The sequence below is a fragment of the Anoplophora glabripennis genome, unplaced genomic scaffold, assembly GCF_000390285.2.
Source record: "Anoplophora glabripennis isolate ALB-LARVAE unplaced genomic scaffold, Agla_2.0 scaffold56, whole genome shotgun sequence".
Classification (NCBI taxonomy): domain Eukaryota; kingdom Metazoa; phylum Arthropoda; class Insecta; order Coleoptera; family Cerambycidae; genus Anoplophora; species Anoplophora glabripennis.
The window spans coordinates 769,380-795,302 of record NW_019416232.1 but is presented as its reverse complement, the minus strand read 5'-3'; the positions used below and the strand labels follow the sequence as shown (position 1 = coordinate 795,302).

At 31.2% G+C, this 25,923-nt stretch overlaps 1 protein-coding gene across 3 annotated transcripts in view; it reads left to right on the top strand.

Annotated features, from left to right (window-relative positions):
- The window catches only part of LOC108903662 (H/ACA ribonucleoprotein complex subunit 1), a 39,216-nt gene extending 17,109 nt beyond the window's left edge, over positions 1 to 22,107 (top strand). For 2 of the 3 annotated variants that reach the window (XM_018705907.1, XM_018705908.1), the window contains exons 2-8: positions 340 to 455; positions 7,485 to 7,668; positions 10,719 to 10,937; positions 13,697 to 13,961; positions 18,868 to 18,954; positions 21,415 to 21,604; positions 21,881 to 22,107. In XM_018705907.1, coding sequence (XP_018561423.1) covers positions 351 to 455; positions 7,485 to 7,668; positions 10,719 to 10,937; positions 13,697 to 13,961; positions 18,868 to 18,954; positions 21,415 to 21,604; positions 21,881 to 21,988 — 1,158 coding nt within the window. In that variant the 5' untranslated portion in view covers positions 340 to 350 and the 3' untranslated portion in view covers positions 21,989 to 22,107. The remainder of the gene's footprint in view (positions 1 to 339; positions 456 to 7,484; positions 7,669 to 10,718; positions 10,938 to 13,696; positions 13,962 to 18,867; positions 18,955 to 21,414; positions 21,605 to 21,880) is intronic. The other variant, XM_018705909.1, reaches the window with a different exon arrangement.
- The last annotated feature ends 3,816 nt before the right edge of the window (positions 22,108 to 25,923 follow it).

The window sequence follows — 25,923 nt, the reverse complement described above, 5'->3', positions numbered from 1 at the left end:
TTTAGCAGTAATAGGTATTGTAATACACAAGTGGCGAAAGTTTATTTGTTCAGGCACACTTTTGTGAGTATGTGTTGACAATATGTAATGTGTTTGCGTCTGTGCAGTAGGAAATTTTATACTATAAAAACTACAATATAACCCGGAAATTTTATATTTACATTTGTATGTGACGCAATTATAAGATCACAAAAAATATATTTCTATGACGCAAAGCATAATGATTGGGATGAAAGTTCATTTACGTAACTATAAACAATAGCAAGTAAAATATAAAAAAATACATGTTTGTTTATAATTTATGTTTCTGATGCAAATGTTCCAATGTTTTTCTTTCAGGAAAAAGGAAAATGTATAAATTAACAATCATGGGCCTTATAATCACCCTAATCGCCTCCAGTGAAGCAGCACCCGGTGGCGCAGTATCTGCAAGTGGATCAGCGGAAATAAGCGGTGTAAGTAATCTTGTTAATAACGGTGCTAATTAAGATTACCTTGATACATTTCTTGTTAGTATGAAGACTACATTTTTTTCAATAATAGCTTTCAAATTTTAAATTATAAAGTATATTTTATGAACAATATGTGCCAACATAATTTAGTGGAGCTTGTTACTACTGATCTGGTATTTACTGGTTCTTAATTTAGTAAACATATAGACAACCATAAAAGTTAAAAAAAAAATATTTCTTCACCACCCTCATAGTGAAATGTAGAGATAAATTATTAGTTCCTTTCCTTTTCCATGTAAATAATTCCCTCTATTCTTCAAATGAGAAGCAGACTTGCGAGATGTTTATCCATGATTGCAAATTTTCACGAGAAAATGTGTTCCCCAAATAAATTATTCTGTAACACAGATTTAAATAAGAATTAAATATTAAAACATGAAAAAGATTCAAGTCACATTAATTGAAAAAACAATAGAACAAGTAGTATAAGTCAATTCTTAAGTCAGTCAAAATTTTGTTATAGAAATAAAAATATGATGAAAACCTTGTTCTATTACTATTATATTTAATTATTTCTTGCTAGCATAAAGGTTCAAGTCGTTAGTCTTCAAACTGTGGTTTAATTTTCAATTACCAATAAATAAACTACGGTTTAAACATCTAGAAAATATAGTTGGATGTCACTTAAGTATATGTTTTGAAAACTAAAAACAACGTAAATTAGTAGTAATGTCCTTCAACAAATTTTCGAATTAAATTACAGATTAGTAGGACATTAAATGTTGAAAGTATCACGGGTGTTAGAGGATAATAATGCTATCGGGTCAGAGACCCTCCGAAGTATATTGTCGACTTTAACACATTATCCATCACATATTTACTTAATTATTATAATGTCGCTTTCAAACCTAACACCTCCTATAGAAACGAAAAATTAAACAAATTTGGATCCACTACATTTTGTAAGTCTGCTTCTCAAATTATCTCGAATTTCTTGAACTGGCAATCTATTACCTACGTAGCTATAATTTTGCTATATTTCTCTAACATATCCTATATAAATCTATAGAGAATTTTGAAACTATATTTCCTTTATCTTTCAGTTGTCCAATATTAGAGAAACATGTGACAGTGTAGGTACTTAGAATACACTTACTTCTCAATATTTTAAGAATAAATGAACGAATCCTGAATTTGAATTGAGAGTTATTAATATTTAATAATTAATTACCAATAATTAACAACTAACTTAACTTTAATATAGAAACAATATGCTTTTTGTACATATATCTTAGTTCCTAAGTTCAATATATAACATTAATATATTGAATTTTGAAAAAGATATTTACATTTAGAAAAGCTTGACTTGGCTTGGGACAATTGCATGCTGCATACTTTTTTCCTATTATATAATTATTTCTTAAAATAATATAGTAAATAATATGAATCTAAAACTTTCAAATAAATGCCAAGAAAGAAAAAATATTTCAGTTTCTTTCAAGTATCTCAAAATTTAATTTAATTAATCGTAAATGACAAAAATTTGTTATTTGGAACACGTTATACACACATATTAAAGATACGTAATTTTTCCATACATAAAGTTAATTTAAAATTAAAGAATTATTAAATTAAATAAGTTTGAAGCAACATTGCATATTTACTAATTATTTTTGTAACTAATATTTGCAATTCCTTATATAGAAACGTCCCCCCTTATTTTATTTCGAAAATGGCACTATTGGAGTAAACTTTCTTGGTTTTAAAGCATCAGCAGGTCTTGGTGGTCTGCTTACAGGGAATATGGCTGATGGTGGTATTCATGCCGAGGCAGGAACACCTTTCGGGCAGAGTGCTGGTGCTGGTATAGGTGGCAATGTAGACGAGAACAGGGAAAATAAGGGACATAAATATAGCTACGCTACAAATAGAATGTCTAGAGTGTGATAGTACCCAAAGTTTTTATTATTTTTAAAGATCTTTATTGTATAAAATTTATAGAGATTTAGACTGCACTCGTCTCGAAATATGGTATATAAATGCCGCAATTTACTCTACAATATAAGGGCACCAATTTTAAATGTATCAAAGAGCAATTGAGAGAAAGATAGATAATATGTTACCACCAAAACCATAAGACTGGCACTTAAAATGTAACGCACCTTTATTTCAATAAATTTTATAAACATTTTTCTAGTTTCTTGGGAAAAAAGCTTACTGTATGATTTTAAACATGCCGAAAAAATTAATTATTAAAAAAGGATATCGATTCTACATTTATAAATATCAATTTGTACAAACAGAAATGTGTTCATTTTAAAAAGGGTTTTATATTTTTATTCGACTAACAAGTTAAAAACATAAATGTTTCATCAAATAGACATCGTTATCTAAAATTAAAAAAAATAAAGTTCTATTCATGTTTTCAAAAGTTAAGGAATTTTGTTATTGTCAAAATATATGTTCTTATTTATTTAAAATAAGGGGTCATAAAAAAAAACAATTTTGGATAAACTTTTAACACATTTTGGATTTACTACCTATAAATCCATTAACAAAAAGTTTAAGTTTTCTAATTGGTTAAATTGTTTAATAAAAAAATACGATATACTAAACTGGCCACTTTCACTTTCATAGCCCCACAAAAAAAAAAATAAAAATTCTGTGCATCGGACTATCCTTATGTTTTCGACGTCGCTGAGTCTGTTTGGAATGATTAGGCCAGGTTCAAAGTCATTATAGGGTCACTCTAAGGTCAAACTGAGAAAAATCCACTATAGCGGGGACAACCAAAGTAATTAAATGTTTTTTTGATAGTTGCCGTGCTTGAAGTTGAGGGAGAATTTTGGTAGACAGTTCAGTGCGTTATATGTTACATGTCAATAATATAATATTGGTTTCGTATTTTATGGTGAAAGATGAGTATTCACATTTTTGATTTTACTTAGAAGCCTAACTCATCATCATTAAAATCATCAATTATCTAAGTAAAGGCTTCATTTCTATGATAGTTCTAATAGAGTCTTTACAATCCTACTACCCTGAAGGATACTGTAAACGATAGCAACTGCTCCGAAATGAGATGTGTAGAATGATTCGCTTTTCGGTTTTACCTTGAAATGTCCTTTAACCTGACCTGACAAGGTCAAACGGACCTCGAATTCGGACTCAGCGATCTCGAAAACAAAAGGATATAGTGTAGTAAGGATCTAGTCAGATAAACAGATTCTTTTTGTGGGGCTATATATTTTTATTCAAATAACTTAGTAGGAAGATATTGATTATTTTTTCACCACAATCAATATACTCGTATGGCAAATTTTATTAGTGCTGGTCCGAGACCTGCAACCAGTAAAACAACTGTACTTATATACTATATTATGCTAGGTAGTCTATAATAAATGTAAAATGTGGATAGTTACATATTATTGGCTTTGTTATTCAAATTTCTATATTAGAATTATTGAAATGTTACACACGAAAATCTACGAGAATTGCCTTGGGTTATTTCATACACTTTTCTCAAAAAAACTATATAAAGCGAAAATAAGATGAATGCATTCAATGCGTGCGGTAATATATTCTACACAATATTAGTGATTTCCAGGCTAGTCATCTTCAAATAGTTGAACACTTTTGAAAACGTTAAGACCGTAACATAACGAAATAATTTTTTAAATGAAAATCTTATGTAACATCAGTAATTTATTTTTAATGAGATAACAGGATGTCAATGACTGTCAAAAAATAGAATTTACTGAAACGTTAAAAATTATTAAATTACTAACACTCCTAAAAGTGTATAAACTTTCAGAAAAAACACTAATTTACCACTATCAGTCGCTTCTAAATGTCGAGTTTGCTGAAAAATTATGAATCATGAAATCCATTCTTAAAATAGGGTACATAGAAATAAAATTCTATATCTATCAATTTCTAATTAGAAACATTAAAATGGCATTACATTTTGCATCACTTAACAGTCGACAACCCCATTACCTTGTTTGTTCTGAGATTTGAGATAAAGTAAATTTGATTTTGATCTTAATAGACAAATTGTTTAAATCTATAATTTTCTTATGTATATGGCTATTTCTATTATCACTTATTACACCTTTTTATTCATATCTTCATAAATTCAATGCTATTGCTGTGGTTGTTGTCCTAGGAATAGTATTAAGGCTTGTATTTTTTACACTAGTGCCAACAATGAATTACTAACTAAAATTAATTCAGATACCTAACTTTCTTTAGATAATGTAGCACTTTTTTACAAATAAATTAACTGATGCATATGATGATGCAATCAATCTTTATTTATATTAATAACGAGAAATTTCATCTAGGAGGTGTTAAAAACAATTATTAAGTATTGTTAAACCCGTAAAAAAGGAAAAAGATTATTTGTGACGCTATTTTATTGCAGTCAGTAAGAAGTTACCAGTATAAACATTTTAAACTTAGAAACCTAACCAAACCAAACCTAATCAATAGTAAAAGAATAAAAATTCGTTGACGGTAGCTATAGGCAACTCAATATACCTAGGTGTTATCTGTTTGGTTATTAATTTATTTTAATTTACTACTATATTATTTATATATTTATCCAACAGGATTGATTTGCAGAACTACAGAATATGAATGACAAAAAACATAGAAATTATTTTTTTTCTATACAGTGGAATATAAGTTTCGTTCATCACAAATAATCTCGCTTTTTTTGTTTTATTATCCGGTATTTTAATCAAAAGCTTTGATCCCAAATCATCTATACTGTTCAAATTTAATTGATACAGTTCATCACGGCGACATGCACTAACAACACCAATTTTGGTACTTATTATAGGTACCTATTAAACTTGATTTGACTTTTGTCATAATAAATCAATGATTGTCAAGGAAACGATTTCATAAGAGATGTAACTTGAGGGGTTATTTCTTTAATTATTTATCTACCGTTATGACCAGTATCATAATGAATCTGGATTTCAAAAGAGTTTACTATTTAACTCTCGAAATGGAGTTTATAATTATCATTATACTTTAATTAATACGTGGGAACTTAGAAATGTTGTCCGTTCAGAGAATGAATACCAGACACTTACCGTATGTCGCTCATGTACAAGGTAATCCAGTGGTTGGTTGTATAGGGTGACAATTAAGTTGGAAGAACAAGAAAGAAACACCAAACTTCCAGGAAGGGTTTTAATAACAACAACAACAAAACAAACAAACAAAATAACGACACAACGGGCTCGAACAATATTATTAATTAACTTATTGACACGCGACAGCGTACCGAGATTCATGGAATGCGCAATCCATAGCAAAATTTGGAATGACTTTTCCCATTATTAAATTAACCCGAGACTCTAAAACTAAGTAGACTGCTCAATGTGAAACCCAAGAAAGAACTGCCATTTTTTCGTAGATCTCTCCTGAATTCGACACTTCGCTTCGACACGCCCATTTCTTGGTTCTAGAAGTTTCTGTTCTAATCTTACTAGCGGGAACTCTGTATATCGGGACGCTTTGACATAACTATGCCATGTTAATAGTTGTCTAATGGACTGAATTTTACATTTATCTAAATAATTTTGAGACTAAACTTACAAATAACCCTAGCCTTCCTCTAGTGACTCCGCATAGCAATACGGAACGGATTAGTCCATATAATTTAATCTATTCTTATAGCTTGGAAAATCCGCCTAAAAAACGGCTATTTGATCTATTATTATTTTCCTGAAAACATTCTAACAACTTATTCTTGGAATTTCTACGTTGTTTGGAATGCATTTTGCGCGTTATTTGAAATATACATTTTTCTCTTTACCAGATGCTCAACACATGGCCCCGACGGTCTAAGTGAATTTGTTAAAAAATATTGCTAAATTTCTCCGAAGGACGATGCTAAACCTACTTGAGAGCCCGTAACTTTCGATAAATTAGTGTTGACTGAAATATTTTACTTTTTGGCCTATCCGATCCGAGAACTAATAAACAAATGACTGCGCGTCCCGGCTTTTGTTACAGATAGCAATGAAGAAATGTTAGGTATGCATTAATAAAAATGTTTTAGTTCATATTAATTAATTAATTAATATTGTTTGCGATTTCAGAAAAAATAGTATGTGTACCTCATTGTAAAATTATATTCTCGGATTCAATGCATTGTAATCCGTATCAAGTAACCATCACTATAAAAACATATTTTCGACCATGCAGGTTTAAAAAAATAAAACGAAATATTATTCACAAGAGATTCTTTATTTATATTCTGTGAAGTTGACAGGCACACTGAAATAATTTTTCAGTGTTATCTAATATCGATACCCAAATATTGGTCAAATTTAAACAACTGTATTTTCTATTTAAAAACTTTCTGCTCTGTAATCAAATTTTATTTGGGGTGCTACACAAAGCCAAATGTTTATTCAAGCGTGGGGAGTTTGTGAAATACATTAGATAATCGTTCATGGCACCATTCATAATTACATACATGTCCAACCTACATAACTTTTTGGAGTTTCTCTTTGTTAGTTCTACTGTTTAAAAGGTTTTATTTTTTCTTAAATGCTCAGTTTTGTCAGAGCATATGACTAGATAATTAAACTACCAAACACTACTGATAATAATGTACTACAAAATTTAACAAAAACTATAAATTACAAAATTTAAATTAATTAATATTTAACTATTTTTAATATCTGAAGACGTAAACAAACTACAGGTAAATGTACAATGTTATAGAAAGAACGTTTGGAACAACTCTTTAAATTATAGGAAATGTTTGACAGCTATACACTTAATTTTTGTCAAATTAACAGAAAAAATTAAATAAAAAATATACTTTAATATGGTAAATAATTATTTATTTCCTTGAAAATGTAATATCCTGAAAATAATTTACACTCCTTGCTCTAAGTATTGTATTTTCTACAAAAATATAATTTAATGTTCAAATTTTCGAAGAAATAATGTATAATTTTCTAGATATTAGGTGTATATTAAAATAATTTCTATACATTTCAGGTTCCGAAACTACTTTCTTTTGAAAATGGGAATGTTGGTGTTAATTTCCTTGGATTTAAGGCTTCTGCTGGACTGGGAGGATTACTTACGGGAAACGCGGCTCATGGTGGACTTCAGGCGTCTGCTGAAACTCCATTTGGTCAAGCAGCTAGAGCTGGATTGGGCGGAGCAGTTAACGGAGAAGGTACGGAAGATAAAGAAGTTATCCATTTTCTAGCTACTAATTTAGAATATTGGAAAAAAAATAAATAAGAAAGTGGTAACTATATCTGCAATAAATACAAAATTCAATATTTGATGATATTGAATTTTGTATGTACTTACTTGTTAATCAAAGCGTGACAAACTATATATTATTTCAATAATGGCTGGGAAGGTATGACTATGAAAACATCCATAAATGTAACAAAGAGAAAGTTGGTCGGCTGCTTGGCAATCAACATATTAGCATCATATTTTAATAAAAACTAATTGGAAATAATTGCACTATGCGAGAGTAGGTAAATAATATGCGGACCAATAGAAATAGGTGGATCAATATTCGTACAGTTAAACGTCCTCGAAAACTGTCTAAACTGATGCTGATGGCAATTCTTGAAAGAACTGAAAGTCATAGTGGACCACAATAAGTTTATCTTGATAAAGGTACCGGTATATTTAGGGAGTTAGGGCAATGAAAAAGCTAACGAAATAACCAGAAAAGTTTCATAAATTTTTTATGTTGGTCAAGGGAATATCAAAAATCATGGGACGAAATAAGGGAAAGAGTCAACAATCAGCTTAGAAGATACTGGAGTAGCTTAGAGTCAACAATCAGCTTAGAAGATATTGGAGTAGCTTAGTTTATTAGAAAACCATCAATAAGGAAGACTAAAAATCTGCTGTCAGGAATCAGTTGTGTTAGTAACAATTCTCCTCACAGAACATACAAGGCGACATCTGAACAGAATTGGGCTGTATGAAGTATAGTACATGTCGCACTCTGTTACACCTGACTATAGGGAAAATTTTCCTTCACGATGAAGTTTCTAAAGTCATTAAGAGTCTAAAGCCCTCTAACAGTTTAGATGTTCTAGAACTAAATAGCCGTATTGTTATGGAAACTTTTGACCTAATTGTGCAACCTTTTACCATTTTAATTAACTTAATGTTCACTAATGGCGTATTTCCCGATATATTTAAATTTAGTCGAGTTAATCCCATTTTTAAAAAAGGCGATCGACATATAATTTTGGTAAAATAATAGAAATAATTTTGAAAAATAGACTCCAGTTATTTTGAATCGAACTGTTTTTTGTTAAATAATCAGTATGGCTTCCGCCGTGGTAGATCTACCATACAGGCCTTACAGAAAATTGTTGAATACATTGTAATGGGACTAGAAAGTAGAGAACACGTAGCTCTTACGTTGTGTGACTTGACTAAGGCATTTGACTGTATATCTCACAGCTTACAACTGCGGAAGCTAAGTTGCTATGGTGTTAGAGGTTGCGCCGTCAATCTGTTCTCAAGTTATTTGAAAAACAGATGTCAGTGTGTTACAGTTAATGGCAATACTTCCAAGTTTAATCGTATTGACCACGGTGTTCCGCAGGGTTCTGTTTTGGAGCCCTTGCTTTTCGCAATATATCTTAACGACTTTTGCTTTGCTATCGCACCCAATAAGTGTGTACTATTCGCAGATGACACCACCCTAATTAATATGAATAAAGATTCCTCATGTCTAACTGAAGATTCATCTAACATGTTATCTAAAGTCATAAATTGGTTTTCGTTTAACAATCTTAAAATTAATAGAGATAAATACCAGAGTATAACGTTTACCACCAATCCAGGGCATGTAGAACATAAATATGTTAAAATCCTTGGCATTACAATTGATGATAAATTGACTTGGTCTGACCATGTTGATTCCATGAATAAAAAGTTGTCTGGGGTAGTTTTTTTGTTAAGGCAACTGAGAGAGGTGATTAGCATTGATACTTTAAGATCAGTTTATTTTTCCCTCTTTAATTCCATCTTGTCTTATGGTATTGTGCTATGGGGGGGCTGCTCTAGGGCTTTAAAAGCCTTTAAAATCCAAAAAACAGCCATTCGTATTCTGGCCAACGTAGGTTATAGATATCACTGTCGTCAACTTTTTGTGAACCTTGCAATTATGCCCTTGCCATCGCATTATTAATGTTTATTGGATATTCATAAGAATATTGCCCGTTACACGGTTCAATCGGATATACATACATAACTACTGTACTCGTACTTCTAAATTTTTGCGGCTACCTAGATATCGCTTAGCACTGACTGCGAGAAATTCCTTAAATTTAAACATGTACAATGTCCTCCCATCACATGTAAAATCACTATGTTTTGTCAAATTTAAATTGTGTATAACGAATTATTTGTTGTCAAAATGTTTTTATTCCGTTAGTGACTTTATGGATAGTATTCATGACTTTTAGTAGTTGCTTTCACGCTGACGTTTATTATGTTACAAAGTAAATTTTATTGTTAGGTCAATTAATCAATATATTGTGTATTTTAATTAGTGTTTGTATTTTCTTAAATTGTTGTTTTTATGATTGTGTGTCTTTGACTTGCTACCATAATATGTTATGTATTAATGTAGACCAATAAATATTCTATTCTATTCTACAACAGTAAAATACGGGTATCACAAGTTCAAAATGATAAACTTCAATTGCATACACTTAACTAGCTAAAAAAATATTTAAAAAGTCATATATTTAACATTTCTAATAATCACTACTGAACAATAACTTGTTCCAGTCATGTCTAGTATTTAATGAACATTTATTTGTATCTTAAGATTCAGTGTCTTCTTGGATTTGAAAATCATTCTTTATTAAATTTGATCAATAGGGTCAATAGCAAAAATTGTTTTCAATTATTTGACCCTTTTATGCTACAGTGGTAAACCGTATTAATTTTTAAGAAACGAAAAAAAATTTTATTAATGTAATCCTGAATAAGTAAGTTCCAACTTCCAACCCACCCATATTTTCGTTACTATATAGGTTAGTCACCAATAGCTAAAAACTTTTTTACTGTTACTTAAATAGGCTTAGATGAAAATCGTTATCAAATCATCGTCATACAATTTGCAACATAAGCATTTAGAATTTATCACGTTTTGTATCAATTTTGAAAGAAGGACGTTCCACAGAACTTTCAATCGAATTAGGGACTTGTATTAATATGCAACATTTTTTCCAGGACGGTCCCTGGGTGGCCTGTATGCCGGTGCTACCGCTGGTGGTGGGATCTCAGCAGGAGCAGGCTTAGCAGGGGACACAGGTGCCGAAGGATCAGTGGGTGGTGCTTACGCAGGAGCTTCTGCCGGTGGCGTTGGAGTAGTGAAATCCAGGACAAAAGTCACGGAATTTGAGAATCCAGTTGAAGTAGAAAAGCAAGTAGAAGTGTCGGCTCCCCTAGGTGACTACATAAAATAGTTATCTAACGGAAAACAAAAAGTCAAGCTTTAAAGATATGTCGCCAAAAAATTTTAATGTGATTAGTAGCATATATTACTGTAGTCTGTGATCATAGTTTTATTATTAGATTAGTGCTTTCTGGGTCATAATAAAGCTAGATGAATATACAGGGATGGCCAAAAGTACGGAATAAAATTCATATCTTTTGAATGAGTTAATTTTTTTTAAAACGCCAAAACACGTTAACTGATTATAATTTTTTCCCATCTTTCGGTTATATAATAATTTTTCTTCAACCCCCTAACCCCCAGCTACCCCTACTTTTTTTTCAAATGGAAACATAAGGCATGAGGGGGCTCGTTGAAAAGCTTATAGAAAACCGAATCCAGCCATACCAAATAAACAAGTTTAATTTTTTCAGTAACAAGTTTTTTTTTTCATTTAGAAATTGAAACAACTAGATAATTTACAAAAATAAGCTCAATGTCGCAAACGCTGAAAATGTCCTCCATTCACTATTTGGCATTCTCGACGATAGTAAAAGCTGACCACAGCATTCTAAATGACTTCAGCTGGTAAATTATGCATCTCTGCCCTAAGTCGGGGGATCTTGGCGGCCATTCAACTGTACCCCGTCTACCAATCCAGCGATTTGGAAACATTTCATCTAAGTATCTTCGAACATCAATACCAAAATGTGGGGGAGCCAAATTCTTTTATTCGGTATACCTGGATCAATTTCATGAGGGAAAATCACAGCTAGAGCAGGTATCAGGTCAAATGTTAGAAAATTCAGGTAGCGTGCGACAGTAAGATTTTCTTAAAAAAATAATGGGCCCAAGATTCTGTTGTTGATGATACCTGCCCAAACATTAACTTTTTGTGGATGCTGCGTATGCGATTCGCATGTCCAGTGTGGATTTTCCTGGGACCAAAAGCGATAGTTGTGCCTGTTAACCACTCCATTTAAATAAAACGTAGCTTCATCCGAAAAAAGTACGTCTCGTTGAAAACCATTATTGTCGTCACACCGTCTCATCATTTCCTCACAAAATTGTAATCGCCTATCATAATCGTCTTCCAAAAGCTCTTGGACAAGACATAGCTTATAGGGGTGGTATTTCTCTTGTTTCAGAAACATTCGAATTGCAGTTCGAGAAGCATCGTGATTGCGGGCCAATGAAACAGTTGAAGTATGAGGATTTTCAACAAGTTCTAATGCAATGTCTAATTTCTTTTCTTCATTCAAAGCACGTGCCCGTCCAGTTTTGGGTCAAGTCTGTACTGTACCGTGTTCCTCAAATTTGTGAAATATTTTACAAACTGTCCCTTGCGAGATTTGGTTTTCGGGATATTTCGCATTAAATAAATCGCGCACTTCAGCCTGACTTCTTATTATTTCGATGCGTTGCCTTTCCGACAATAACATTGCAATTCAGTTAATAACTTGATTTTGACACAATAGTAACGTTTCGAACTCCAATTTACAACTAAAGCGAAAAATTAACCAGAAAGCCTGGCAAGTAAGAGGTGCCAAAAAAAACGCAACATAAAAAATATAACTTTTTTGCGTTAGCAGCGATAGACACAGTTTCAAATTCTTTATTTTATTCTGTGCAAATTCATGGAGGATAACACTGAAGTTAATTAAATTTTATTTCACTTGTTAAGTAGGTGTTTTATACAACCCTAAAAACCTTGCTATTGAAAAAGTAAAACTTGTTTATTTAGTATGGCTGGATTCGGTTTTCTATAAGCTTTTTAACGAGCCCCCTCATGCCTTATGTTTCCATTTGAAAAAAAAAGTAGGGGTAGCTGGGGGTTAGGGGGTTGAAGAAAAATTAATTATTATATAACCGAAAGATGGGAAAAAATCAAAATCAGTTAACGTGTTTCGGCGTTTTAAAAAAAATAATAACTCATTCAAAAGATATGAATTTTATTCCGTACTTTTTTCCATCCCTGTAGATGTTCTATTCTTTCTTAAATTTTTGTTTCCAATAAAAGTTGTGTGAATTTTGTTGAAAGTATAGGATATATAGGAATTTAGGAACATGTTTTCAAAGAAGCAAAAATATATAAATAAATCGATAAAACTGCACCTAAGATATTTCATAAGCATGGGATTGTTCAAAAGAATATTGAAAAATAAAATATATGCCTGTATTCATTAAAATGAATTCTCATAAATATAAGATATATTGAGAAAGAATCTCGGACGGAATTCTCTCTACCAAATATTCATATTATATGCAATTTACTTTAGATGATTGAAACAATGTTATTACAGCTGCACCAAAACCTTTTGTAATGTAAAAGTTCATGATTTCATGTGGCTTGGTAACTTTGATATAAGTAATAATTATTTTTTGGGATGAAGTTGTAAGCTGTAATTAAAATGTAGAGACTACTCAACACATAATGGCACAACAAGAATTTGGGTTATATTAGCATCACTGCACAAAAACTTTTGTAACTTTGTAACTTTTGTAACTTTGATGTAAATAATTATCTTTCGAGATAAAGTAATAGTAGTAAGTAGAACTTATATGGCAAGACACTAATCCCAAATTATTGCACCACCAATGTACTGGGTATAGATTACAGTTGTTAGTTTTAGTAGAATTGTAAATCACGATTTTTTTTCTGATAGACCATTACAAGTTGGTATGGCTTTTTAGAATTTTTAAAAAGCCGGAAGTGTTCGTGTTTAAGGGATGATTTAATCTTCATTTAAACATAAATTATTTTTGGTTTCAGTTGTGCAAAAACATTTTGAAGTGTCAGTGGCACCTGCTGTCGAAAAGGAAGTTGAAGTTGTTGAACAGGCTAAGCCTCAAACCACGTATGTTCAACGTACTGTAATACCAAATTACGTAGAGAAAACAATTCAAGTTCCAAGTTATGTTGAGAAAACTATACGAGTTCCCACTTTAGTAGAAAAAAGAATCAGAGTTCCCGCTGCCCCAACTGTGATTGAAAAAAGTGTAGAAGGGCCTCCAGCTAATGTTGATTTTGAAAAAAGGTAACATTTTGTTTATTTATTTATTACATGTTGCATTACTTTCAACACAATCACAGCTGATGAAAGATGTTTCTTGTTTAATTTTATATTTCACTTTTAATGAATGATACTATGATAGTAAGTTTTTTTTATTTTTATATTTTTTTTTTGTTAAGAAATATATAAAAACCACAATATTTTATTGTTAACAACCAATGGAGCACATGTCTTATTTTAATCTCAAAATATGTCAACTACTTTTGTTTCGAATTTGGAATTAACTATTATATTGAAGGCCCCCAAATCTTTTGTTTAATATAAGCGAACAAAACTGTGTATTTAATTTTTAGAAAATTTAACATAGAAGATAGTGGTACATAAAACTTGTACGGCGTAGTTTCATGTTTTCAAACAGTGACGAAATTTTGCCGGACAATGGTGAAGAATGTCATATATGAAAAAGGATTGGACCATAGATCAGATCAATGTATCCTATGGTACCTTGGCCCACTGAATTCGAATCTAAATCTAAATCAAAATGTAAATCCGTTCCTGTTTTGACCCTAATATCCTGATACTTCTCTAGTTCTCTAGAGAGCCTTTTTGGAAATTTCATACAGATTTGGTAGACAATGATTGGAAAAATATTCGAATTCATGATCCCCTTGCACTATGTTGTAGCTCCTCTTAACTCGGAGCATGTAAGCTCCTGTAGGCCCATGATCTGAGATATACAGATTTGTATTACAAAGTCACCCCGGGTTTTTTCTTTATATCTACAGGTATGCTGGAAAAACTAATAGTACATTATGGGATTATAGGATTGCGGGGTTATCGGTTTGAGATCTGGAAAACCGCCTTCTAGAAAAGATTCTTATACCTCAGGATACATTGGTCTGGTCCATGGCCCAGAGTACCTTTTTTTCGTTGCGGGATGTAATATGTTAAATATCTGTTAAAAAAAATTAATACAACCTTTATTACAATATAATGAAAAAAAAACAACAGATGTGGGCTCTAAACAGTTTGCAGCAATTATAATCAGTATTATATATTGAAGAAATCGCTGCTGACATAAGGAAGAAACAGTGATGTGGTATTATTCATAACATCCTCTTTATCATTACACTGAGGATTATTTCATCATGTAATATCTTATCATTGATTTAACATACATAGATACTGCAAATTAAAACATTATGTAAAGTCAAATGCTAGTGTCCTTAATTATTTTCTAGTCAGCGCAAAATCAAACTTCCGTGACTTCGAATGGAAAACCAATTCTCACTTTCAGTCAAAGTAATTTTTAATTCCAGTTTTCATTTATAGTCTCAAACTGAAAACGATGACCACGTAATTTATTTGCTTATTTCTTCTTCCTTTAATTTTCTTCTTGAAAGACTTTAAATCATTTTGTTCAACTCTTTTTACTACGTCCTGTAATTGTTCTACTGAACTTATTGTTCTTGTATAACAAGTAAATATATTCAATTAAAAATTATCTGAGACATGTCCCTATAATCTGGACAATTCCTTCTCAATGATAGATAGAATTCAACCATTTGATGCCCGCAAAAAGAGATGGGTATTCGGAGATGTGAACATTGTTTCCAGATAAAAAATGATGTTTCTTTTACTCCTTTTTCCTTTTGTAACGATTTATTCATCTTCAAACGATCTATACATTTCTGTTTTATGTGTTTTTTTCTCGTTTTTTTCTTTTAAATATCCAACAGAAATCTGCCACCTTAGTCAAGATAAACGTCTAATAAATGTAATGTCAAGTGCATCAATAACTTTTCATCAATAAGTTTTGCAACAATTTCTCAAGTAAATTCTGGTAATCGCACTGTTCTGATTCCCCAAGAAATTCTGAGTGACTTCCTTGAAATTTAGCCGTTTTTGCGATTTAAAAAAAAATTAGGGGCGATGGACCAATTTTGGCCCCGGATTCAGATTTACAGGGTCAAAATACATTAGGATACATGGGTCTAATCTTTGGAACAGACTACTATTATTTTTTTGTGGAACTGTAAATTAATCAGCTTTTCGATGTGTTTTATCAACTCATATATTGAATGTCACACTAAACAAGCACATTAAATTATTAATACTATTGCCCTTTGGTAAAGAAACAAACAGGATATTGCAATTCACCGACCCACCTTTACCATCTCTACCGACTTTACAGATTTTTTTTATACTAGTTACACCACAACTATTTCACGTTTCATTAATATTTCGAACCATATGATTTTGTTATCAATACTCTGTCTTTAATTATGTTCTCTTTTTTCATGTTAAGTCACTGTTTTATGGAATTGATTTGTTCTATAAAAAGTTTAATTTCATTCGTTAAAATTGGCAAAATGCTCAAATCAGTAATTGAGAAAGCATATTATTTAATCACCTATTTTGCCTTTTTTTAGGTCACTGATCATAACCCACCTAGTATTTGGTAAATCGGTTATATTTATTAATTTGTTTTTAAGGTGCTGTAACAATATTAGTCAAATGCAAATTGAAATAGAATAGTCTCGTCAAACTTTTACCTATGTGAAACTGATTGATCAATACTTATTTTGTTAAGAATTTCATTCCATGTTGCGGCTAAATCAAGGACATGTAGGTTACACTTGTCAATTATTTAGAAATACGCATAATAATGATTAAATTACTTTAGATTTTTTGTGTATTTCTTCGTTAATGTAAGAATGTTTTATATTTTTTAGGCAGTCTATATATGAAACAAATTAATTACTTTAAAACAATCTTTATTCAAAGTTGGGTCGTAGCAAATTGGTCTTTTTCTTCATATTACTCTTTACCACATACCATTTACCATTAACAATACATTAATAAAAATTCTGCTGCGAGAGAGGCAAAATAATAATTTTGTTCTATATCTAACAAAATGTTACATCAACAATAGTTTTAAAGCACATTTCGATCCATGTATTGGATGATCTGCGCGAACGAATGATTCGAAGTGAACTCGTTTTTAATTCAATTTATTTTTTAGACGTTTTGGAATTTTTATACAATTTTTGTGAAGCTTTGTCTCCCAAAACTTTAGTTTAGTTAGTTCTATTTATCTGCTTTATTATTTCAAAACCATGGCTGTTCTTGAAGCAATGTTTTAACATCTCTTTCATATTAAACATCCTTATTATGTATTATTTAATCAAAAGAAATGCAATCATAAAACAGAAGCTTTAATTATAGAATTCTAAAACCAACAGTGTATTTAGTACACTGCAGGGAATGAATAAAAAATAAAACAGGTTCTATTTACATTCATCATTCATCCCAGATGATTCTATTATTTATATATTCAATTTTCATTCACATCGGATGATTCATTCGCGTGGTCAATCAATTGACCCGTGTCAATACACCTTTAAGTATCTGTTAAATTATGAAATTAGAAGAAAAACGAGCTTAAAATTGTCATTGGTAAAAGCATGAATTAAATGTTTTGTAATATTGACCAACTAATCAACTAATCTTCCATCTTTCATCAGTATTTAGTGGCTTTACAACATTTCATTATTTTCAAGTTTATGAAAGCAATTTATTGAATATAATAGTAGGGATAAATGAGGAAAAAAACATTTATATTCTGTGAATTGTAATTTGTAGAACAGTTGAAAACCAATGGTAATAATATTATATGATAGAGTTTTAATTTTCACTGACCTAATTTGTATACTCATTTCAGCAAAGATAAAGGGGATATAGGTAATTTAAAACCAATAAAATAGATGCATCCATTTTTTTTATTGAAGGGAAATACGTTAGAAACTATTTCCCTTAAGTCTAATATCGAATAGCATTGGAATCATTTCATGTATCTATTTAACCTTATAACATGTACTGGAACAATATGAATTCAGAACGATTTACCATTTTCCTTTTAAATACATTTTGGAATAATAGACGGTTAATAGCGCGTGAATTATTTCTTAACGGCATCGAGGCCATAAGCAACGTGGTGTCGTATCGACAGATCTCGTACAATTTGCGGTATCGATAATACTCGTATTTCTATTGCAATTTATTCAACCTCAAATCCTCGAAATGCATTTTGACTACTTTGGATCAATAATACAGATCCTAAATCTGTTAAAAGAAAATTTGCTATAAAGTGGATCAAACGTTTTCCCTTTTCTTCTACTACATATGATACTACATTTTAGATGAAACAAGGGTATGAGCAGGAATGAAAGAATATTACCATTAATAAAACATCTACATTATTTATTTTATCCCATTTTCTGCAAAATCATTCGAAAATAAAAAGGACCGACCTGTTCTTAGTTGAATAATTATGTTAACAACTTCGTATTCCACTTAAAATATTTGTTAACTAATAATTTTCACAATGCACACGTTTCCTTAATGAATATCTTACAATTGAACTAGTAGTGTTTTCTTATTTACTACAGAAAAACGGACAACACGCTATTTATGGCTACAACTAAGCACCTCTTTTTATGTAGTATGTTAGTCGAGTACGATTCCAGAAGTTCTCAATAAGTTTCAATAATAATAATTATTATTGTTAATTTGAAGTACCGTTTTGTAGTTTCAACGGTTTTGATTCAATAATCAAAAGCATCCATATGCTTATTTTTATATTATTAATGCATTCTACCTATACAATTAAAAAAATGTTCTATACTTTTAACTATATATAAGATATCTTTACGTATCTGTTCACCAGGCTACCACATTTTCAGATAGTTTTTAATATTCTTTTGGTTTATCCTTGTCTTTTGTTATATTTTTTGTTTCCAGCTTCAGAGAGAATTGTACTAAAAAAGTTTAATAACATTTTGATTATGTCCGTTAATATTAACTAATTAGTAATGACTAATCTGTTAATATTTGCTGAAAAATAATTAATCATATATTTATTTTCAAGCACTGTGCAAGAAGTTGCACCAGTTACTGTGGTGGAAAAGACGAGAATCCGCACTCGTCCCCATCGTGTACATTTCCGCAAACATTTGTAAGTAACTAACAAGGTTGTAAGCAGTAACTAACACATTACACATCAGTGTAAACTAAAATTCATAAGTATACTAAACGATGTAGTTCTGTGTTAACTGTATTTAAACATCGATTCCGAATTGACAAAATAATTTAGTAGGGCAAATTAAAATAAAACAATAAACATAATGTACTAACTAAAAGAAGTAATTATTAGAGAGGCAAATAACACATAATATTTAGCTGCTATTTATACCTACCTCTCGTATTTGAACCATAGGTCTTAAAATGGCTAATATTAAGATGCGCGTATTAAAAATGGCCAACATTGTTTTAAATTGACATTTTTAAGTGAATTTAGTAAAAAAATGTGTTTTTAATTTTACTTCTTTTACAAAAGCAGATTTTTTTTATTAGAAATACAATTTTGCGTATTAAAAACGGTCAACATTGTTTTAAATTGACATTTTAAATTGAATTTAGTAAAAAAATGTGTTTTTAATTTTACTTCTTTTACAAAAGCAGATTTTTTTTTATTAGAAATACGATTTTGAATACAACGTACCATGTCAAAAAATAATTGCCATGGCAATTTTGATATTTCTGTACCTTTATAAAATTGAAAACAATAAATTATATTTAAAATTATCGACTTTCAAATTTTGATATTTTCTTAGCAGCTGTTTTTTCAAAATTAAAACATATTTTTTTATGTCGAACAGTTTTGAAGTTATTGAAGTTTTACTTAACTGATGGTAAATTTATTTTAAAATTTAAAAAAATCAACTTTAAAACGGCTCATTCTCTGAACAAAATTGAAGAGATCTTTATTCTTAGAAGCGAAACTCGGATTTGCGCCATACTCAGCGTTACATTTCTGAGGTTTTTAGTAGTTATGGTCTCGGTTAGGGTACTGTAGTATAACAACCCCGGGTTCAATCGAAAAAAATATATATATATATAAACGTAGTTGTGGCCAAAAATATGTGATCGTCATAAGGAATACCTACGTTGTATATGTCATTTTTAATTGACCGGAAGGCGCTGGCTACTAACTTTAAAGAGGAGAAGTATGGTTTAATTTTATAAAACAAAAGCAGAGTAAATCCACCTAACTTTATTATTTACGTACAACAGTCTTCAAACTAAACATGTGACAAATAGAAAGAACAACAAAAACATTAACAACCATTCTCACCTAGAGCTCCTGTGAGGAAAGAGCACGGCACGATCGTTGCTCTAACTACCCAGATATAAATACAAAACAACCGCTAACAAAAGGCATACATTAAGATCCTTTGCTAATGATAAATAAGACATGACTTATTTAATTTCTCACTAAATGTCACCTCACTCGAATTAGACATACACACTTCCAAGTAAAACTGAGGAGGTTTGGTGTTAGTTAGCCGGCAGGGCCGGAAGGTACTGGAGTCCGATACGGGAGGCAATCCAGCTATGAGTTGAGATTTCGGAAGATTTGTTTTAACAATTCCTTTTTTTGGTTTTAATGATTCTTTTTACAGATTCATTCCTCACGGGCGAAAACGTTAGTAAATTCAACAAGGCTCTTATATGCGTATGACATAAAGTGAGCAAAAGAAATGCTTTATTATTTGTTTTTCGAATAACATAATCATGACAAAACAAGTTAGCTGTGAAACAAAGGAGTTGTTATTGCAATATCTGGGCAGTCACGACAATATATACATATTTTAACATGTAATAAATGATGAGCAATCGCTAATAATAATTGTAACAATTTTACCTTAGAAAAATATATGCCCTTGAGCATAAAGCAATGGAGGCTAAACATACAGAGAAGAATTATAACATTACACACAACAATTAACAACAAAGTACTTAGAGAATATTACCTGCTAATTAATACGGGTTAAACACTTTGATTTTTCACTATTTTGCCACACTGCCCGCCGATCGTCTTACTCCCCATCTCCACCCTGTTCTCACTTCAACTATCAAGGCTTCCTTCCAGAATTCCCCACCCAAGGGTTTGTTTTTGCGCTTCCTTCTACCAACTGTCAATATTACGTTTTCATTATTATACAACACCCATGTAACAGGTGACGTCGAAGATACGATGAGTATGGTTTTGCACAGTACCCCATATCTAGGCCACTGGTTGTCGCATTTTTAAGTCAACTTAGCAAAATTTTTATTTCTAAAACAATGGTGGCTATTTTTAATGTAGGTACATCATAAAAATTATTCATTTACTCATATAGTTGTATATTAGAGGTTAGTTTAGATCTTTTGTATACTCTACATTCCTGGTATCTAAGAACATTATTTGACTTCAATTGAATATTGATTTTTAGAAAAAAATTTGTTTGAATTTTGTTTTTAAATTATACAAATATGGAGGGAATCTTTAAAAAAATACCAAAAAAGAGGTGGATCCAGAAATGCCTTCTCAAAAGCATCTGGGCTGGAAGGTAAATTAAAAATATGTTTTCAGTAACGCATTAGGAGCGTTAGGAAGTGGTTATGGCGGAGGTTACGGCGGTGGTTATGGAGGTGGTTTTGGAGGTGGTTTCGGTGGTGGTTATGGCGGCGGATATGGAGGAGATTTTGGAGGTGGTCAAGCCACAAGTTCTTACACAGTGTCCAAATCCGTCAATCCTAATTTTGTTAACGACATATTTAATGTAGGTAACCTTACTAAATTAAAAATAATCTCCACATTCATGTAATATTGCAAGAAAAAATAGTTAATTATATCTCAAGTAATATTTATTTCAAAAAATTGATTAGAATTAGGTAATTTATTTAGACTGATCAGAAACATTTTCTAATTTAAATTATGTTAATTGAAATTTCTCTTTTGAATATGGTATGAAAAGTGTCTTTGATTTGAAGATGCCTTTTAAGAAGACATCCCTTCTGTCATTAAATATACTGACTAAATAATATTATATGTTTAGATCCCTATCTCGACGCTAGGAGCAGTCAGCAACCTGGTTAGTGGAATTGTAGGAGGAACAAGTGGATCGTTTTCAGTTTCCAAGTCAATAGGAGCATCTACCTATTAATTTAGAATACTCACTCAATTATATTATTCATACTCATAATGAAATGTACAGTAATTTTTACTTTTGATATAATTAAAAATTAATGTTAAATTACATAAATATAATTTTTGTGCCAGTTACCATAAGGAAAAATGTATTACGAAATACAATCATATAACGGCAAATTTAAAAATTTCTATTAATTTAATTAAACGTTATGTATGATGGACGTAAGAAGAGGGGGGATAACAAGAAGACATACATTATTGGATATTCTATTAATTTTTCACTTCTCTCATCTACAGGCGAGAATTATAACATCTGTATTGACACGCCGACCTCGCTATTTTGTTGTTGAGTTACTCATTTGCAAAGGGAAGCCCGCCATAAACTCATTTGCAGGGGGAAGCCCGCCATAAGAGCTGTAGAGTTAAAATTCAAATGTTTTTCAGAATATTAATTATTTTTATTCTAATTTTCATAATTTGGTGCTATAACAAATGCCTAACGTAAACTCAATCTATAGCAAACTGGCAGTAATCTCATGACTAAAAATCATCGCAATGATGCAACCTGAGTGGTTATTTCTTTAATTATCTATCTTTAATTAATTATCTATTTAATGCTCGAAAGAGTTACTATTTAATTCTCGAAAGAGTGATTACTTAACTCTCGAAAGAGTGACTACTTAATTCTCGAAAGGGAGTTTATTTAGTTATCGTTATACTTTAATTAACACGTGGGAACTTAGAATTGTTGTATGTTCAGAAAATTACTTCCAAGCACTTACCCTTTCATTGCTTACGTGGGATGTAATCCAGTGGCTGGTTATACAGGGTAGCACTGAAGTTGGAGAAACAAAGGAAACACAAAACTTCCAGGAAGGGTTTTATTAACAATAAACAACACAAACAAAATAAAAACACAACGGCTCGACGACATTATTAATTAATTGATTCAATCGTGACAGCGTACCGAGATTCAGGGAATGCGCGCTCTATACGAAATTTAGAAAAACTATCAAAATTAATTAATTAGCCCGATACTTTAAAGTTAATAATCAGTCTGCTCAATGTGAAACTTAAGACCGAACTGACTTTTTCGGGATCCTTCCTGAATTCCACAATTCGCTTTGACCACGCCCATTTCTTGGGTCCAGAAGTTTCGGTTCTCATCTTATTGGCGAGAACCTGAATATCGGGACGCTTGTATATTTATCTAATTGACTGAATTTACATTTATAACAATAATTATATGACTTAGTCGATCTCATTTAATCTACTCTTATAGCTAGGAAAAATCCGTCAAAAAACCCAGCTGCTTAGGTATACTCTCTTTTCGAATTACTATCAATTTTACAATATAATTTAATTTTAAGGTGGAATTTCTACGGTCTTTCTCGCGGTTTCGCGCATTATTAAAAAGATGGGGTTCTACGCGGCGTCCCAGATGCACCAGAAGACTACCATATGGCCCTGACTCTAAGCGAACTTGTTACAAATGTTGATAAATTTCGAGCCTTCCCCGAAGGACGGTCTTGTCGACCTACTACTTGAAAGCCCTCAACTTTCGATAATTTGTGTTGACAAGAGTATTTTACTTTTTGCCCATCCGTTCTGGGAACTAATAAATAAATGACTGCGCGTCCCGGCTTTTGTTACAATGACAATAATGACATTTTGAAAGTTCTAATCCTCACTTGTGGGTCTGAATGGCGGAATGAGTCGAAGCTCGGTCGAGTTCGCTTCCGATGTTGTCGAAAGCCCGCCAAATAGCTGCATCTCGAACAGACCAGCCTAGAGTATCAAAATCTTCGTGGTGGGTAATGGGGTAGTTGTGTTGTATTTCATTGCACCTCTTCTCTCCCACGAATTAAGATTTGACCTAGCTACACTGAAAGAAATGGGCTTATTAAACTGTTTATCTAGAATAATGTGTATAGCGCATATTAAAACTTTTATAACAAATATACAACTTTTATTAAAAAAAGTAATCATCTCCATACCCATTATTTATTGAGTTTAACTGGAAGGTGCCTAATACACCTTATGCATCTACGAAATAAAGGCTATAATGGCTACATTAGTATGTGTTATAGACTTTATGTTCCAATTGTATAGTAGGGAAGATTTGTTTATATAACAATTATTGTATTAACAGAATTATTCGTTCTTATACTGAATATGTTTCCGTTTTTAAAGTGTAAAACGCGTCTTATAATGGTTAAGTGATCGTCACCTCTCGGTGCATAATCGGTTATTATCGTAAAATTTCCGACAGTCCGCTGTGCATCGACTTACGATACGACTATTACATGTCTAGTTTGATGAAAATGGACAGTACCTATAGGCACATGTTTTGTGGGATACATGATCATAATGGAAAATTATGTAAGTATCTAACTGTTTTATGACTTGTAATTGTTTTGTTTTTTCAATTGTAAATCTTGTCTAAATCTTAAAAATTATTATTTTGTATGCCCTATTAGAAACCGCTGATGTTAAGTTTTACATAAGATGGAGGAACAGAAGGTTAACGGTGACAAAGAAGAACATGGGTATAAAGTCAATCAACCAGAGGAAATAGAATTAGATGGAAAGAAGCTCAACCTTTCAGGGGATGCTTCATTTTTAAGGTGGAAGTGTTATAGTGCAAATTCTCATGTAATACAAGAAAATACGGGTGCATCGTTACTAAGAAAATAAACTGGACAATTTTGGGAGCGATTTGATACTTAAATGTATGTTTTATGTTTACATTAGAACTTTAGCTTATAATTACAGTTATCCAATAAAATTTCTGAAAACTTAATGTCGTATTTTTTTAACTTATACAGAGTATGCAACAGTTTAATACATTTATTATTATAAAACTTATAACCAGTACTAGATGTTCTAATAACGATATGGAACACTTCAGTAACAGTTATTGTTATTATTTCGTAAAGGGTATAAAAAACTTTGTATACTGGTTATATAAAAATTTAATAAAGAATAAAGTTTATAGTCACTATACAACTATGTTAGCAGTACGCATTTTATATCTATTATTCACCTGTTTAAGTGTCACATATAGTATCTAATGGTCTTATAATGGCATGTAGAATTCTAATAAAGAATAAAGCGCATTTCTTTCAGTGTAGTTTAAATAAAAATGGAACTTAGATTGAGAGAAATTAACTTTCACAAAAATTATCACGAACAGTTAACAGTGAAAGAGGGCGGTTATCCACTGGTTTTTTTTAATATTGAAGTTTCTAGACAGAGTCGTAGAAAAATATACAAAAGACAATTTAGTGAAGGCACTAAAAAGCAGATGGTTATGTAGAGTTGTACTAACATTAATATCACAAGTGTTATATCGACTTGAAATTTTTTTACATAACATATACGGGAGATTTTAACAGTATATTGGTTTTTGCCGTTCAACAATAAAATGTTAAATTTTGTCAACAAACTCTAAGGAAATTAAAAATAGAACTTAGTCACTAGCAATCAATGAACAATCTAGATTATTGTAAAAACAGTTCAAAAAAATTTTCTAAACTGTTTGTAATACGAGTAATGCTAATATGTTACTAATAATATTATTGAGGCAGGGGGAATTTACGTCCCTCTTACAAAGGAAAAAAGATTCATCTGTTAAGACCTGCTATGCAATACACCCTGCAAAAAAGTTACTGATAGCCACTACTCTGGTTTACAGTTAAGTTTTTACTATTCTAAAATAGCAATTCTACCGATTTGCGTGGGTAAAATGAAGACTCTTCTTTCTATCTCTTGCAATATCTTTGAATTTAATCAACAAATTATGTTTCGCGAAGTAGTAGCAAATTGATACTTCATGAAAAGATTATTCCAAATACCTATTTGATTATACAGGGAGAGAAGACATTCTGCTACAGAAAATCTCGCTTAATGGCCGCACATATAATCCAACTTTCTTTAATCAAGAAG